Source organism: Leptodactylus fuscus, chromosome 9, assembly GCF_031893055.1.
Source record: "Leptodactylus fuscus isolate aLepFus1 chromosome 9, aLepFus1.hap2, whole genome shotgun sequence".
NCBI classification, from domain to species: Eukaryota; Metazoa; Chordata; class Amphibia; order Anura; family Leptodactylidae; genus Leptodactylus; species Leptodactylus fuscus.
Genome location: NC_134273.1, coordinates 7,477,845 through 7,495,579, shown reverse-complemented (window position 1 = coordinate 7,495,579; position 17,735 = coordinate 7,477,845). Strand labels below are relative to the sequence as shown.

Below are 17,735 nucleotides of genomic sequence, written 5' to 3'. Positions count from 1 at the left end.
CCAGATAATACTGCCTCCCTCTTTCCTATATTTATACAGAGAGACAGGGCAGCACTACTACATGTGTCTGCATAATTAATTTAAAAAGTCAGGGAAGCAGTACTATCTGTGCCTTCATTATATATATATATATATATATATATATATATATATATATATATATATATATATATATATATATATGGGAAGCAGTACTATCTGTGCCTTCATTATATATATATAGGGGAAGCAGTACTATCTGTGCCTTCATTATATATATATAGGGGAAGCAGTACTATTTGTGCCTTCATTATATATATAGGGGAAGCAGTACTATCTGTGCCTTCATTATATATATATAGGGGAAGCAGTACTATCTGTGCCTTCATTATATATATATATAGGGGAAGCAGTACTATTTGTGCCTTCATTATATATATAGGGGAAGCAGTACTATCTGTGCCTTCATTATATATATAGGGGAAGCAGTACTATCTGTGCCTTCATTATATATATAGGGGAAGCAGTACTATTTGTTCCTTCATTATATATATAGGGGAAGCAGTACTATCTGTGCCTTCATTATATATATATATATATATATATAGGGGAAGCAGTACTATCTGTGCCTTCATTATATATATATATATATGGGAAGCAGTACTATCTGTGCCTTCATTATATATATAGGGGAAGCAGTACTATCTGTGCCTTCATTATATATATAGGGGAAGCAGTACTATCTGTGCCTTCATTATATATATAGGGGAAGCAGTACTATCTGTGCCTTCATTATATATATATATATATATATATATATATATATATATATATATATATATAGGGGAAGCAGTACTATCTGTGCCTTCATTATATATATATATATATATATATATATATATATATATATGGGAAGCAGTACTATCTGTGCCTTCATTATATATATAGGGGAAGCAGTACTATCTGTGCCTTCATTATATATATAGAGGAAGCAGTACTATCTGTGCCTTCATTATATATATAGGGGAAGCAGTACTATCTGTGCCTTCATTATATATATAGAGGAAGCAGTACTATCTGTGCCTTCATTATATATATAGGGGAAGCAGTACTATCTGTGCCTTCATTATATATATAGAGGAAGCAGTACTATCTGTGCCTTCATTATATATATAGGGGAAGCAGTACTATCTGTGCCTTCATTATATATATAGGGGAAGCAGTACTATCTGTGCCTAGGTTATTTACATAGAGAAGGCAGTACTATCTGTGCATCATTTAATGTGAATGATCTCCCATCTGAACCTCTTTAATCCGCACTTTTCTTGCTCTTCAGGGATTTTACGGTGAGCGCTTCGGGGAGGATGTTGTTGAGGTCATCAAGGATTCCAATCCAGTCGATAAGTGTAAATTAGACTCTAATAAGGTAATGGAAGATCCCAGATCTGCCCCGTGTGTAACAATACAAATGAGAGATCTGCCCCGTATACAACAATACAGATCAGATATCTGCCCCGTGTGTAACAATACAGATCAGATATCTGCCCCATGTGTAACCATACAGATGACATTACAATATTCTCCCATCCACCATTTATAAGGCGTTGTGGCCGCTGCCATATCTTACCGCAGATGTCACATGGTAAGCCCTGATCTCCCGGCTGTCATCCTTCTGCAGGCGTTCATCCAGATCACTTACGTGGAGCCGTACTTCGACACCTATGAAATGAAGGACAGGATCACCTACTTTGACAAGAACTACAACCTGCGGCGGTTCATGTACTGCACACCCTTCACCCTGGACGGGCGGGCGCACGGAGAGTTACACGAGCAGTTCAAGAGGAAGACGATCCTGACCACATCACACGCCTTCCCCTACATCAAAACCCGGATCAACGTCATTCACAAGGAAGAGGTGAGGGGCCGCCCGGGGGGTCGTAGAGCAGCCGCGGTACATGTGGGCTTAGGGGCAGTCCTAGGGAAAGTAACTTAAAGGGATGGTACTGAGGTGAATGTTTTTAGTAATGTCTCCTGTACACATCACAGATCATTCTGACTCCTATTGAAGTTGCCATTGAGGACATGCAGAAGAAGACGCAGGAGTTGGCCTTCGCCACCCACCAGGATCCGGCCGACCCTAAAATGCTGCAGATGGTCCTACAGGGTTCAGTGGGGACGACAGTGAATCAGGTCAGTTCTGATCTCCGGCGGCTGCGGGATATAGCGTGTCACACGGTAATGACATCACACAGACCGAGATGGTGATTGGACAGTGTCGGTCTCTTCAATGAGGTGGGAGGAGCCTAAAGCACATGGCTACCCCTGTGTGTTCTGTTAGGGATGAAGGCTCCTCCTTTCACACAGGGCGGGTTCCGCTGACGTTTCGTGTGCGCTTCTCCTGCAGGGTCCGCTGGAGGTCGCTCAGGTGTTTTTGTCCGAGATACCAAATGATCCTAAACTATTTCGCCACCATAACAAGCTCAGACTCTGCTTCAAAGACTTCACAAAGAGGTGAGTTCCCCTTTAAGGATATAATGATCAGGCACGGCGTGTATTTTCTGACGGCTTCTGCTCGCGGGGGGGTCCCAGAAGACCCCTGTAAGATGACATCGTATTGTCTCGTAGGTGTGAGGACGCTCTGCGAAAGAATAAGAGTCTCATCGGGCCGGATCAGAAGGAATATCAGCGGGAACTAGAACGGAACTACCACCGCCTGAAGGAGGCGCTGCAGCCGCTCATCAACAGGAAGATCCCGCAGCTCTACAAAAACGTGGTCCCTGTCACGTGTCACAGGTAAACGGGCAGCGCCGCATCTGAATTTGGAAACAAGTTTTAATGGGTTTTCCAGGTTTAGGGTAAAGGGGTTTTCCCTGAGCTAATAGGTGACTTGTCCATAGGATCGGCCATCAGATCAGCGGCGGCTGCCAATGTCCTCACGTACAACTATGACTGATATTAAATCAGTATATCTCATATCCAAAGTGGGTACTGGATATACCAGAGATAAAGTAGAACGCGCTCACTCGGACCAATTTAAAACAATTATTGTAGTTTATTCAGATAACGCGTTTCGGGGTTTGTTTGGAGTCACACAGGATTCCACCCCTTCATCAGATCTTGCACTCAATGCACAGTACCTCAATGTGCTATAGCTGGTGTTAGTGTTTCAAATTTGCGTTGCTTTGATGTTTGCTTGGATTAGGAGGAATGCTGGGAATCGGCAGAGAATGGTAGAGATCTTTTTTTGGTGCCAAAAGCTCTCCTGAAGTTTCTTCAGTGTTGGGAGTCCACAAACGTCTGTCGTAGTTCCCATAGACTTTGGACCTTTATTACTGTCAGTACAATGGTGAAATGTGGTGCAGCAGGTATAAAGCCAGGTGGAAGGATAAAGATGACGCCAGTGGGTCCTGTGGATGGGATAAACTCCCTTTATCCCATCCACAGGACCCACTGGCGTCATCTTTATCCTTCCACCTGGCTTTATACCTGCTGCACCACATTTCACCATTGTACTGACAGTAATAAAGGTCCAAAGTCTATGGGAACTACGACAGACGTTTGTGGACTCCCAACACTGAAGAAACTTCAGGAGAGCTTTTGGCACCAAAAAAAGATCTCTACCATTCTCTGCCGATTCCCAGCATTCCTCCTAATCCAAGCAAACATCAAAGCAACGCAAATTTGAAACACTAACACCAGCTATAGCACATTGAGGTACTGTGCATTGAGTGCAAGATCTGATGAAGGGGTGGAATCCTGTGTGACTCCAAACAAACCTCGAAACGCGTTATCTGAATAAACTACAATAATTGTTTTAAATTGGTCCGAGTGAGCGCGTTCTACTTTATCTCTGGTATATCCAGTACCCACTATGATTTTTGATCTTTGATCGTGAGTTCAACGCTGCCATCATATGCTCGGCACACCGTTAAGGAGATTTTATTTACCAAAAAATTTTTTTTTGCTAAGGCGAATTATTCCTGCTTTTTCTAAGATCTAAAAGGAAGCGTGGTTTTTCTTGTCTACTTTTCTATATCTCATATCCAAAGGGGATTTATACTGACAACCCCATCACTACATGATCAGCAGAGGTCTGACCCCCGGACCTGGCAACGATCAGCAGAGGTTGTCTTTGCTGTGGACAGGGCTGGAAGCAGCTCTGCTCCTATCCAAGTTAGAGCCGCTGTACTACAGCCCCCGCCACACTGTAATGGCCGCACTGGGAACTGCAGCTGTTTATCTGGCGGTATAGTATTGGCCCGGGCTCCCTTTAGCCGGCGGTATAGTATTGGCCCGGGCTCCCTTTAGCCGGCGGTACATTATTGGCCCGGGCTCCCTTTAGCCGGCGGTACAGTATTGGCCCGGGCTGCCTTTAGCCGGCGGTACAGTATTAGCCCGGGCTGCCTTTAGCCGGCGGTACAGTATTGGCCCGGGCTGCCTTTAGCCGGCGGTACAGTATTGGCCCGGGCTGCCTTTAGCCGGCGGTACAGTATTAGCCCGGGCTGCCTTTAGCCGGCGGTACAGTATTGGCCCGGGCTGCCTTTAGCCGGCGGTACAGTATTGGCCCGGGCTGCCTTTAGCCGGCGGTACAGTATTAGCCCGGGCTCCCTTTAGCCGGCGGTACAGTATTAGCCCGGGCTCCCTTTAGCCGGCGGTACAGTATTGGCCCGGGCTGCCTTTAGCCGGCGGTATAGTATTAGCCCGGGCTCCCTTTAGCCGGCGGTATAGTATTAGCCCGGGCTCCCTTTAGCCGGCGGTATAGTATTGGCCCGGGCTCCCTTTAGCCGGCGGTATAGTATTAGCCCGGGCTGCCTTTAGCCGGCGGTATAGTATTGGCCCGGGCTCCCTTTAGCCGGCGGTATAGTATTAGCCCGGGCTCCCTTTAGCCGGCGGTATAGTATTGGCCCGGGCTGCCTTTAGCCGGCGGTATAGTATTAGCCCGGGCTCCCTTTAGCCGGCGGTATAGTATTAGCCCGGGCTGCCTTTAGCCGGCGGTATAGTATTAGCCCGGGCTCCCTTTAGCCGGCGGTATAGTATTAGCCCGGGCTCCCTTTAGCCGGCGGTATAGTATTTGCCTCTGTTCCCTTTCGCTCGCCGTACACTCTCCTTATGTATTCTCCCGACTTTCTGTTCCTTCCAGGGATTCGTTCAGTAGAATGAGCCTAAGAAAGATTGACCTGTGAGGCGCCGGCGTTGCGCTCGCTCCTCCCTGACTGAGGCACCGGACGGAGAACAGACACCAGTCCTGCACGTTGCGGCAGCGTGACCACGTCAGACTGTTACAGGAGGTCGCTGCTCTGCGTTCCTTTATGTCCTGTGGTACAAGACTCCATTTTTATGGCTATTTATACAGCAGTCATTTGTATTAAGTTTATATTAATTTATATCCAACCACTTTCCTCATTTTAATCACTTTTTTTTTTTAATGGTACTTTAACCCCTTCCTGTCCGCTCTCGCACATCTTCTTCCAGCTCCGCTCTGTAGGGTTATACCACAGCCATGAACTTGTGAATAGTTTTTAATAAGGTACGAGAGATGGGAAGGGTTAAACACAGAGTCCGCCGTCCATCTTACACCCCTTATGAGATTTCTGTAATGTCTTGAAGATGAAGTTGTGGCCAAATCTATGCAGAGGTGAAGGATCAGATTAGAGGCGTCTTCTATTGGCATGAATATACTTCCCGTAGTAATCGGTGACTTCTGCCACTACCTTGGTGGACACAGGTCATGTGTCATCTCCTCCATCTTGCCTGCCTGCTCAAACCCAGAGGGGGCACTATTACTTTATTTATTGGACAGGAGGATTGCCATTGCCGGTACAGTCACGTCTGATCCAATATGGCGGCTTCTTGGTCAGACTTAAGTTGCCAAACCTTGCGCCATTAGAGTAGAAGCACCTTAAAGAATCTTTCACTTTTCTTCCATTTTTTTTGCGCCAGTAGAAGCGATTTCTATTTTCTTATTCAGTATTCACCACCCTGTGTCTCTCTGCGCCTGCTGGGAGTTGTAGTCCATGGCTAGTCAGCTCTGGGAGTGGGCACAGCGTGGTCCGGTTTAGGTAGGTGATAAGGTCCAGGACTCGTCCTCTATTCCCCGGTAGGTAGGTGTCCTATACACAGCACAAGTTCCTCTCCAGCCGCCCGCACTTAGGACTATCCCCACAACTTGTCACTGACGGGTTCATACACTGCGGCTATTTATTGCTCCTCAGATTATATTCCGTGTATATTTTGTATTGTATTATTTGGACTCATTAAACTATGAAATATTTTTACTTGTGAACTCGCCCTGGTTTGTACCATTAGTCTATGTCTGGCACCACAGGGGGGCGCTGTCTGCATACAAGTCACACATTGAGCTTTCTAAGCCCTCCAGACTATGGAATTAATTAAGGTCATAGTCACACCTGTTGGAGCAGTTTGGGTCCCCTCACAGACCCCTGCACCCATGTGATGCAATACTGATGACCATTAGGGGGCACTACTATTATAAGTCATAGCCCTGAACAGCAGTGAGCAGATAAATAAGCGCCATACTCGATCTTCAAGCAGATTCCACCTGATCTCTCCCATAGAAGCGAATGGAAGGCGGCAAATACCATCTGGCAAGTGCAGATTTTGGCTGAAAAATTCAGCGTCAAGTTCCTGAAGCTTTTCCTCCGTGTTCACTCAGCCTAAGTGTAGAGACCAGATCAGTATCAGACATGAGGCCTGGTTCAGGCAGAATCCACCTCGAATTCCAGGGTGCATGTTGGGACTAAGTGCAGAACATCGCCAATCCCTTTACTAGACAATAAGTTGTGAGATACTCTATTACTAAAAATCGAAAGTAAGTCCGATGGAAATGACAACATAATCCAGTAAGTGACCCCTTGCAGTAGGACAAGGCCACACAATACGTTTAAGGGGGCTCTCAGAGCAATGGCAGACCGCAGGGGTTGTAGGTTTGGAACAGTTGTCGGAAAGTTTAGTTCCACTTTAAGATCCCCGGTGATCTCAGCGCTGCAGCTGTCACCTGACTACTCAGTGTACAAGAAACGCAGCCCTGTTCTATCCAAATACACAAGTGCACTGCATACCCTGCACAACAGGGGGTGGCAAGGACCCTCTGTGCAGCGACCGAATGGGTTATGGGGTCCCAGAGACACCAGGAGGTACAAACGTAACCCCCACCCTGCTGCCGCCATCTTCAGCCCTAGACCCTGTACACACTGCAGAGATATAAGACAGAAGCCGGAAGAAGGTAGAAATCTATAAAACCTTTATCCAATGACAAATCCTTTGTGTGGTCACAACAGCAGAAAACACTTTACAAAAAAACCTTAAGAAAATTCCTATTAAAAACATTCAGCAACGATTCTCGTCTCCCTGCAGACATCTGTGCGCGGCCGCGGCCCCGGACACAGAATAGCTCGGATCTGTTAATAAATAGGTTCCAGAAGTCTGTACATTATTGCTCATTGACCGGATATGACTGGGGGGCATGAGGGGGTCCATGTCTGGTCACTGCGCCCTCAGATATATTCGGTTGGTATTTTTAGTATATAGAAGAAACTATTAAAAAACATAGAAATCGGGAAATGTAATAAGTGTCTGTGGAAACAAATTATACACAAGGCAATCTATATATATATAGATCTCTCTATAGGTATATACATACAGGGCTGTGCATATGGTTATATACAAGTTACACATATTTACATACACTGGCTGGGGCTATACACGCAGTACGGGCCGCGACCTCTACGCCATCTTCTTGTAGAATAGCAGGTACGGTGTGGACGTGGACTGGGCGCCCGGAGAGATCGTGCTCAGGAAGTCTTTTTCCTCCATCATTTTTACTTCGGAGTCGTCAAACAGCAGCCATTTTCCCTCAAACTCGCTCAGACTTTGTAGCGCACAAATTACAGACTCGGCAGAGAATCCGTCTGCGGCGGTGATTTGCCGTCTTTGGTCGTGTTGGCTGTGGATATTCCCATTGGTACCAGCTAGTCTTTTATCCTCAGGGAGGGAGCTGGGAACCTTCTCAGCTTTTGGGGGTTTTGGTGTAGGTAGCTGCTCATAGTCCAGTTTACTTTTCTGTCCCCCGAGGAGGCCGACCGTGTCCGTAGTCTTTTTGGCTACTTTGCCGCTCGCAGGTAAATTTGCCCCAGTTCGAAAAGAGACTTCGCCATCATCGAACGCTCGCGCTTCCTCTTCAGTCAGTGGCTCGGCCTTCAGTAATTCTTGGGGCTTGCTCGGAGATTTTACCCCGTCTATTTTGATGCCGAGGTCGCTCAGCTTGACGTACGCCGTGTAGTGTCCGCTACTGATGGTCACCCCATTGTGCATCACCACAGCAAAGAGACCATAGACGTCCCGGGATGGCTTCGTGCTCCACTCCGACAGGGACAGCTGCAGAGGGGTTAATAAGGGAGTGTTGATTTTAGAAAGTCCCCCGTAATCAAACCTGAAAGGAAGAAATAAAATGAATTAATCGTTACCCTTCTGCCTAATCAGACATTTCACATAGAAGTCGTTTGGTTTTGGCGTCTCCTCTTATGACGGCTCCAGGACTCTACGGCCCTCACCTGGAGCTGAGGGTTTTCTCCAGCCCAAAACGGATAGTCACACTGATGACCAATCCACTGGATAAGTTACCAGTAAGTGACCCGTCGGGGTCTGACACCCGGACCCCTCACATATCAGCTGTTGTAGCAGGCCAGGGTGTCAGCAGCTGTTAGTGGATGGATGGTATACAGCACAACACCTACTTAAGCAGTAGTAGGAGCAGCAATTCCCCAGAACCACCATTAGGTAGGGAGGGGGGGGGGGGGTCTGATGTGCCACACTCCTATTAATTGAACGGGAGCCATGCTAAGTAGAGACTCAGGGCTCAGCAACCTTCTGCACTTCATCTGCTGTGAAACTACAACTCCCAGCATGCTCCATTCACTTCCATGGGAGTTCCAAGATCAGCAGAGCCAGTATGCATGCTGGGAGCTGTAGTCTAACAACAGCTGGTGTGCTGAAGGTTACTGATCCCTGTTCTAGAGAACTGATATCTGGTGTAAGGCACAAACCACAGGCTGGTGACAATAATTGGTGTAAGTTGCACCTCTCGCACCAGTTTTGCCTTCATAGCTGCACCGTCATCCTGAACATATTTTAGGTTTTTTGTTTGTTTGTTTTTTAGTTTATGGGCCCGGATACGCTAGCCATGGTGTCTTCAGATATTGGATCTTTGTGCACCATATACCTTTGGAATGGCTGAACAGATTTGGATAAACAAATCACAAGTACGCCAACGGTGAAGGTGTCGGTGCCGATCAGAAATCATTGGGCTGCTCAGACCCGGCTCCAAGTCCAAACATCTATCGCTCCTTATCTTACACCACCAGATTTTTGATAAGACAAGGTGCAAGATAAGACGAGGTGTTGGCACCTCAGACACATCACATAAATACTTACTCCAAGCTGTTGGCAGAAAAACACTTGAGATGAATGGTGACGATTTCTGGGATCTTGTCAAACAGAAGACTCCTCTCGGCCTCCGTGTAATGGTTACAGTTCTCACAGAAGTATTTATCGTCTCCGACCAATCTCTCCACAGACGCAAACTGGGAAATCGCCCACTGCAAGGATTTCATCTCCTGTCTGGGATCAGGCGAAACTGTAAGAGAAAGTCATCTGTGGTGTGAACAGGTCCTAAAGCTCCTCCTCTATGAGTGTCTGCTATAAAGATGGAGGACGCACTTACTGTCAGACGAGTCTTCTGGCTGCGGAGGGCTGTTCTCCTGCACAGGAACGCTGATATCTTGGAAGACTTCCTTGCGCTCCGATAAATACTCGCACTCCAGACACCGCGTTCGGAACGCCAGCTGGCCCTGGAACAGTCTCTCCACCAGGTCGCACTGACTCGTCTCTATAATCAGGAATCAGAAGCCATGTGGATCTCTACACAGAACATTCAATGCTTTGTACACAGACAGCGAGAAAACACCACAAAATTAACCTATAAGAGGATCTGCCCCTCCCCCGACACGGTTTTTAGTAAATACTCGGGATCATCTTTCTTACAGCTCCGCCTTGTTCTATTACCCGGCTACTTAAGGCTATAAACAGCTTAAGGACAACCCCTTTAATTGCAGTGTATGACTTGTTACCATTCTGTGAGGTTTTGGAGTCTCCGCCGCTCCCGTTTTCCTTTGCTGGTTCCTCGTTCTTCACCTGGTCGGGGTCAGGTTTGAGGCTGGGGGTTCGCTGCTCAGCAGGGGAGGGTTTGGACGAGTTGTCGGCTTTACTGAGACTCTTGAACTTGGATAAGATACTTGGCTGTTTACTTGATTTTAACCAGTTCAGGCCCAGTCTGGACTTCTTCTGTTGGGTGTGGTTGGCGGGGGCCGGCTCCACACTGGTCTTAGGGCCGTCCGCTTTCTCATCCAGCTTTTCCACCGCTGACTTCCTCTTGGATCTGGTGACTCTCTGCTCCTGGGGCGCCGGCTCTTTCGTCAGTCTCGTCTTTTTCTTGACATTCCCGACCTCATTGTCGCTCTTTCGTTTTTCACTTTTCGGTCCCTCCATTTCGTTATTCGTAGACGTCTCCTCAGACGGGGCCAGCGCCTCGCCGCCATTGGGTTCTCTGCTTGTATCTTGTGGTGCGGTTTCGTTCACCTGTAGCCCTTTCATCTCTTTTTTCAGGATCTGACAGGCTTCCTTTACATTCCCCAGGATACACTGTAAGACTTCTTGTGCGTCGTGCTGTAGATATCCCTCATACATCGGATTGAGCTCTCTGGTGAAATAAGGACAACGGACAGCAAGTCAGAGTCAGCTACATCATAAAGGGACTTTCTGTGTAACAAGAAAGGAGATTGCTTCTTAGTTACTCCCAGCAATCCCTCTTCTGCAGTCCTGAGTGTATTAGGTAACACGTGGTCACTAAACACCTCTAAGGCCGGGGCCCCACGGGCAAAAATCGCTGCGTTTTGCCTCTGCAAAGTGGATGGATCCATGCAAATCCCATGTCCACTTTAAATTTCAAACCGCAGCGCGGACATGCTGTGATTTCCAAAACCGGCGCGATTTTGGAAATCACAGTACGTCAATTATATCTAAGGGTCAGTTCACACGTGAAAACCGCCTAGCTTATTTGTGCGAGGTAAAAAACCTCGGGGAGTTTTTTTGACGCTGTTTTTTGCATTCCACGTGGTTTTTGACGCGGTTTTCACTAGCGGTTTTCGCTAGGGTTTTTTTTTCCTATATGTGCTATAGAAACTGCAGGCGAAAACCGCGCGGTTTTTTGCAAAAAACCGCACGGTTTTCTGTGCAAAAAAACCGCGCGGTTTTTTACCGCGCGGTTTTCGCCTCCCATTCACTTCTATGCAATTCTTCAGGCGTTTTCCGCCTGAAGAAAGGTCATGTCGCTTCTTCAGGCGGAAAACGCTAGGAGGAAAAAAAAAAAGCTAGTGGTTTACATAGACCACCATGTTAAAGGAGAGGTTTTTAAAGCGAATTCCGCTGTCAAAAACCTCCCCTTTGCCCACGTGTGAACTAGCCCTAAGGGTCCCATCAGACACTTCTACATTGAGAGAGACCTATTTCCGGCATATCGTGACCCCCCATACATACCTCAGCGTGTTCAGAATCCTCCTGGGTTGGGCAGCGAGCTCGGTCTCGTAATTCTCGGGGTTTAGCAGGTAGCTGATCTGTAGGAGCTCCGTGGACTCGATCAATGCGCTCAGACTGCAAATGACCTCATAACTTGCAGGAAAGTAATCTTTGGCGCCTTCCTGTGACGACACGCATACTCAATAAGACACACACCAAAAAACGTGACGCAAGTCTGTAACGTAACACACATTTGTAGATCGCTGCCTGTTATAGCAGAAAACTATAAACCTACTTTATTTTCGGGGGCCTGTTTGTCCTCTTTCTCCATCTTCTTAGCAATGGTATAACACAGTTGTCTGACGCCATTTTTAAACCCAGGACAGTAGCAGAGGACCTGCAGGCGGGGAAAAAAAACGGAGGAGGGAGTCAGGGCTCACAATAAGGAGAAATATATAGATTTTATGTAGATTGTGAGCCCCATATAGGGATATATGATATGATACAGGGATCACAATGTACTTTTTCTTCCTATCAGTGTGTCTTTGTAGAATGGGAGGAAATCAATGCAAACACAGGGAGAACATACAAACTCCTTGCAGATGTTGTTCCTGGCGGGATTCAAACCCTGGACTCCAACGCTGCAAGGCTGCAGTGCTAACCACGAAGGATAATATAATGTGGATCTGTATAATACAGAAAGTTTAGTATCGGGCAGACACGTACCTGCAGGACACTGTTCAGATAACAAGTGTTCCCAAGATTGCTGAGGCCTACAAAAGGGACCAAGCTCTCCTTCTTTGTACAGCAGACAGGGGGCGATATCTGGGCGGCAGGGACGACCTGGTCACAGCTCCTAGAACAAACAGTGGACAGGTCAGCAGGTGTGACACCAAACAGCCGCACGGCCATACACACACACAGTCTATTCGGCTACTTACACTTCCGTCTCCTTCTCCTCCTCCTTCGGCTCCTCGGGTTGGGGGGTTTCTGCAAAGTCCAGAGCTCTTTTTGTCTCCTTTTTCTGGAAGAAGCGCAGGGACAGGCGGTTCTTTCTGGTGGGGCTGCCTTTCACCAGCACGGTTTGACTTTCGGAGTGATTGACCCCCGGCATTTTCGTCTTCTAGGGAAGATCCAGGGTTGGCCCTTGGAGAGCAGTCACCTGTAGGATTAATGCAACGTACATATAACATGCAGGCCAAGGGTCTGATCATACATAGGGCAGAGCTGTGATCAGAGGGCCTGTATACAGCCATATACACCGCTGGGCCTATATACAGTAGCAGGTCATGATATATTCTTGATTTATTCAGTGAATCCAACAGAAAAACTTTAAAAAAAAAAATCAGAGTTGTAGTAAGAGTCCGTACACTTGTGTGTGCATGAGACCTAAAACAGAGCGCCAAGGATAACAAATGGGTTATGCCATCAGTTTGGTGGGATCAGACAATACGTGCCCGCCTTCACCCCCCATACGCCTTCACACACCCATGTCTATCACCAGTTGTCCTTCCATGGCAGACCTTTGGGCAGGTACCAACCACTACAGACCAGGAACGTCCTACACCCTGGAGATCCTCTGGCCCAGGCTCAGCCTACGTCTTACTGGTGACTTACTATTTGGGTCTTCTACTCACGTCTATGACCGTGGGGTCACTCTTGTGTCCTCAGACATAACCCATTTGACAAGACAACACTAAGACCCACTGATAGGTCCTGAGAATGGTCACCACATCTGAGTGTGCCCATGTGGAGGACGTCCGCTTGTGTAACCTCCATTTTGGATTCCAGGGCCATGCTTGTAGCCATTTTACACTCCTCTGTTTAGAGAGCTCACCCCCCCCACCCCCAAATGAGATGCGACTCCTCTCCAATTACCTTTACAATGGCCATGGCCAGAACTAATTTACAACCTTCCCACCAATCATGGCCATGCAGTGCTGGAGGTGTCACGTCTATCACCTACTGTATATAGACACACATAGATATATACATTTCTAGCCAAAGGCAACTCCTTCCCATCTCCCCATAGGAGCCAAGGCCTGGACAAGTGCACATGGGTGACCGAGGACGACCCGCTCCAAGCACCAAAGTAATACAATTGTTTTATGAGCCGGTGGAAAGAAACACAAACTTGGGATTAAAGTGATTTTATCTACGCCGTTTTTGCATTTTTAAATAAGCCTAACTTAAAGGGAATCCATTATTAGAATCATTTTTTTATATATATATATATATATATATATATATATCCTACTCAGATCAGAGATAGATATATATATATATATATATTATAGACATCATCCCTTTAATGTAGCCTTTAGGCTGAGGCCCCACGGGCTGTAATCGCAGCACTTTCAACAGAAAGTTCACTGAGTTTTCCTCCGCTGACTTTCGCTTAACATTATATCTATGGGAAAGCCGCTGGTGTTTCCGTAAATATAATTGACATGCTGCGATTTGTGCGTGTCCGCGCTGCGTTTTTTCTCCGCAAAGTGGGCATGGGATTTGCATGAATTCCATCCCCTTTGCTTGCACTGTAAAACACCGTGATTTTTCATAATCTAAATCGCGGCGTTTACGCCCCTTTGAAAGTTTTTTGGCACTTATTTTGACACCAAATTCGGCTTAAAATCAGCCTCCAGAAAAAAGCCTCCCAATAGAGGTCCACTAGGAGGATTTTTTTGGAGGCGGATTCAGCATCAAAATCAGTGTAAAAAAACTGCCATGTGCACTGACCCTAAAGCGGCTGACCTCAGCTCTGAGAAGGGACAAGAGATGCCCCCCAAGTTATTAGGGGGTCTGCGCCTCCGAGACCTCCTCCCCCAACTATTCCTCTCAGTAGGAGACCAGAGCAGGTTTATCAGTGTAAAGATTCCACCTCACAAAACCCATTGAATGGAGAAGGAGGTGGAGAGAAAAAAACACAATAGGTTTCTATCTTACACCTCACATCCATTACAATGAGCCTTACAAGGTGAAATCCAACAAAGGATTCTGCCCCCCCCCCCCCCCCCCCGAGGTGAATAGGAGAGGGGGGAACCTGCAAAACACTGTGTGAACTGACCCTTAGAAGCAGAGGAGATAAAGACTGTGGTATCCAACAGGTCTGCTGTATCTAATCTGCATGATAACAGACAGTATCACATGACCCTGCATATTGTGTTATAGGGTCTGCTGAGCTCATTAGATACAGCACCTCAGGAGACAGTATAATACAGGACTGGATTAGATACAGCACCTCAGGAGACAGTATAATACAGGACTGGATTAGATACAGCACCTCAGGAGACAGTATAATACAGGACTGGATTAGATACAGCACCTCAGGAGACAGTATAATACAGGACTGGATTAGATACAGCACCTCAGGAGACAGTATAATACAGGACTGGATTAGATACAGCACCTCAGGAGACAGTATAATACAGGACTGGATTAGATACAGCACCTCAGGAGACAGTATAATACAGGACTGGATTAGATACAGCACCTCAGGAGACAGTATAATACAGGACTGGATTAGATACAGCACCTCAGGAGACAGTATAATACAGGACTGGATTAGATACAGCACCTCAGGAGACAGTATAATATAGGATTGTATTAGGCCCAGTTCACATCTGCATTCGGTTTTCCACTTGGAGACGCCTGAACTGAAACTTTTGCAAATCAAAAAGCTGAATCTTTAACCAAAAATAGTAGGTCCGCACTCCTCGGGTTCCATAAAATATAACTTTTAATAAGCCATTAAAAACTCACACAACATAGAACACTTTGTGAACAAAGTGTTCTATGTTGTGTGAGTTTTTAATGGCTTATTAAAAGTTATATTTTATGGAACCCGAGGAGTGCGGACCTACTATTTTTGGTTAAAGATTCAGCTGAGGAGTTGCCTTATTCAGTCCGGAGGTTAAAGGCCGTGCACCCGGAGGGTTATTTTGGCGCATACTTATATGGTGAGATCGAGACTTTCTTTTTTTTCTTTCGCATCTGTGAAATCAAAAAGCTGTTACCTTGGAAACCCGCGAACCCCATAGACTATAATGGGATATGTGTGGTTTCCGTTCGGTTCCTGCACAAAAAAAAAATGTGGAGAGAAAAGCGTTACTTGCAGGACTTCTCTCCACATGTTTCATGCAGAAACCACACGGACCCCATTGTAGTCTATAGGGCCCACGGGTTTCCCAAGTAACAGGTTTATTTATGCATATAAGTTTCCATTCAGGGGGTCCCCAAATGGAAAACCGAACGAAGATGTTTAACTGGACCTCAGATACAGCACCTCAGGAGACAGTATACCACAGGATAGGATTAGATACAGCACCTCAGGAGACAGTATAATACAGGACTGGATTAGATACAGCACCTCAGGAGACAGTATAATACAGGACTGGATTAGATACAGCACCTCAGGAGACAGTATAATACAGGACTGGATTAGATACAGCACCTCAGGAGACAGTATAATACAGGACTGGATTAGATACAGCACCTCAGGAGACAGTATAATACAGGACTGGATTAGATACAGCACCTCAGGAGACAGTATAATACAGGACTGGATTAGATACAGCACCTCAGGAGACAGTATAATACAGGACTGGATTAGATACAGCACCTCAGGAGACAGTATAATACAGGACTGGATTAGATACAGCACCTCAGGAGACAGTATACTACAGGACTGGATTAGATACAGCACCTCAGGAGACAGTATAATACAGGACTGGATTAGATACAGCACCTCAGGAGACAGTATACCACAGGATAGGATTAGATACAGCACTTCAGGAGACAGTATAATACAGGACTGGATTAGATACAGCAGCTCAGGAGACAGTATACCACAGGATAGGATTAGATACAGCAGTATGTGTAATCCCTTCATGCATGGCACAGTGTACAGAGCTGCTGTATCTAATGCCATCATATGAGATAAACTATGGATCTGCTGTATCTAATCCTTACACGTGTGACACTCTCTGACGGCTTTCAGATCACACTGACCGTCTCTCCAATCAAATATTAGCGACACCGGAGCGCCCCAGACCCCAATGGAGACTCCGGCCCAGACGTGAACGTCGCCTGAGCTGATGTATCCAAGTCTATAATGTGATACCCCGCTCAGCAGCCTGTATCTAATCCCACACATTGTGACACCGCCTCCTGAGCGACATATCCAAGTCTATAATGTGATACCCCGCTCAGCAGCCTGTATCTAATCCCATACATTGTGACACTGCCTCCTGAGCGACGTATCTAAGTCTATGTGATACCCCGCTCAGCAGCCTGTATCTAATCCCATACATTGTGACACCGCCTCCTGAGCTGATGTATCCAAGCATATGAGGTGTAAACATCCCCCATGTGAGCTGCAGCCTGGACTACAACCCCCGTCATGCCACACACTGAGGTAATAATCCCATCCTGGTGTGCAGCCCCCCACACTATATACAGGCAGAGGGCATGCTGGGACTTGTAGTCCCCCCACACGTGCAGCGCCACAGGTTGCAGACTGAGGAGATCTACAAGTCCGTGTTTCTCGCCGCCGGACACAGAACCGCTTCCCCCGGCCAGTAACACAAGCACCAGCCCCGCCATTGCCCTCCGTGTGTTGCGCGCACTTCAAAATACACATCCCCTGGGGGCGGGCCGGTGGCGCAGGGACACAAACAGCGGCCGCGGGGCCGACACACATGACGGAGATACAATTACCTGTCTGCCTCGGTGCCGTGCGCCGCCTCAGAACATCTGGACTCGTCTGGCGGGAAAGAGCAACACAACTCAAATCAACGGAGCTCCAGAGGCCGGTGCCCGCCTTTCCTGACGTGATGACATCACCAAGCTTCCACGTACGTCCGCTTCAGGACACAGGTTTCACTTTTTCTTACGGGCAAACCGGGTCCGGGGCATCCGATTGGAGGAATGGTACCACGTGGGGTGGACGCTCCTCTACTATTGGCGGGGAGGGCTTGAGTGACGTAACTCTCGTGGGACTGTTTGATTGGCTGCTAAGGTGGTTGCTCTGGTTTGAAGAAGTTGGAGGTTGGGGAGGGTTTTTGGCGGGAGAGGGAGGAGGAGGATGAGGCTGAGGTGAAATTAGTGCTGAGGGCGTGGCTTAGGGTGCAGTGCTTGTAGGCAAAACCCGGAGTGATAAAGGGAGT

The 17,735-nt window shown here is 47.1% G+C and overlaps 2 protein-coding genes across 13 annotated transcripts in view; one reads left to right on the top strand and one right to left on the bottom strand.

The window, feature by feature from the left end:
- Positions 1-6,262, top strand: part of DOCK7 (dedicator of cytokinesis 7) — a 94,157-nt gene extending 87,895 nt beyond the window's left edge. For all 12 annotated transcript variants that reach the window (XM_075286648.1, XM_075286647.1, XM_075286644.1 and 9 more), the window contains 6 exons: positions 1,316-1,405; positions 1,658-1,894; positions 2,026-2,169; positions 2,384-2,490; positions 2,605-2,772; positions 5,120-6,262. In XM_075286648.1, the coding sequence (XP_075142749.1) occupies positions 1,316-1,405; positions 1,658-1,894; positions 2,026-2,169; positions 2,384-2,490; positions 2,605-2,772; positions 5,120-5,162 (789 nt within the window). In that variant the 3' untranslated portion in view covers positions 5,163-6,262. The remainder of the gene's footprint in view (positions 1-1,315; positions 1,406-1,657; positions 1,895-2,025; positions 2,170-2,383; positions 2,491-2,604; positions 2,773-5,119) is intronic.
- A 1,010-nt stretch (positions 6,263-7,272) lies between these two features.
- USP1 (ubiquitin specific peptidase 1) lies at positions 7,273-17,368 on the bottom strand. The gene is made up of 9 exons (XM_075287376.1): positions 17,287-17,368; positions 12,510-12,730; positions 12,295-12,424; positions 11,864-11,965; positions 11,590-11,750; positions 10,125-10,753; positions 9,719-9,883; positions 9,430-9,631; positions 7,273-8,428 (listed from the first exon to the last, which is right to left on the bottom strand). The coding sequence occupies exons 2-9, from the start codon at positions 12,680-12,682 to the stop codon at positions 7,723-7,725; spliced, it is 2,268 nt and encodes a 755-aa protein (XP_075143477.1). The 5' UTR covers positions 12,683-12,730; positions 17,287-17,368; the 3' UTR covers positions 7,273-7,722.
- Between the last annotated feature and the right edge of the window lie 367 nt (positions 17,369-17,735).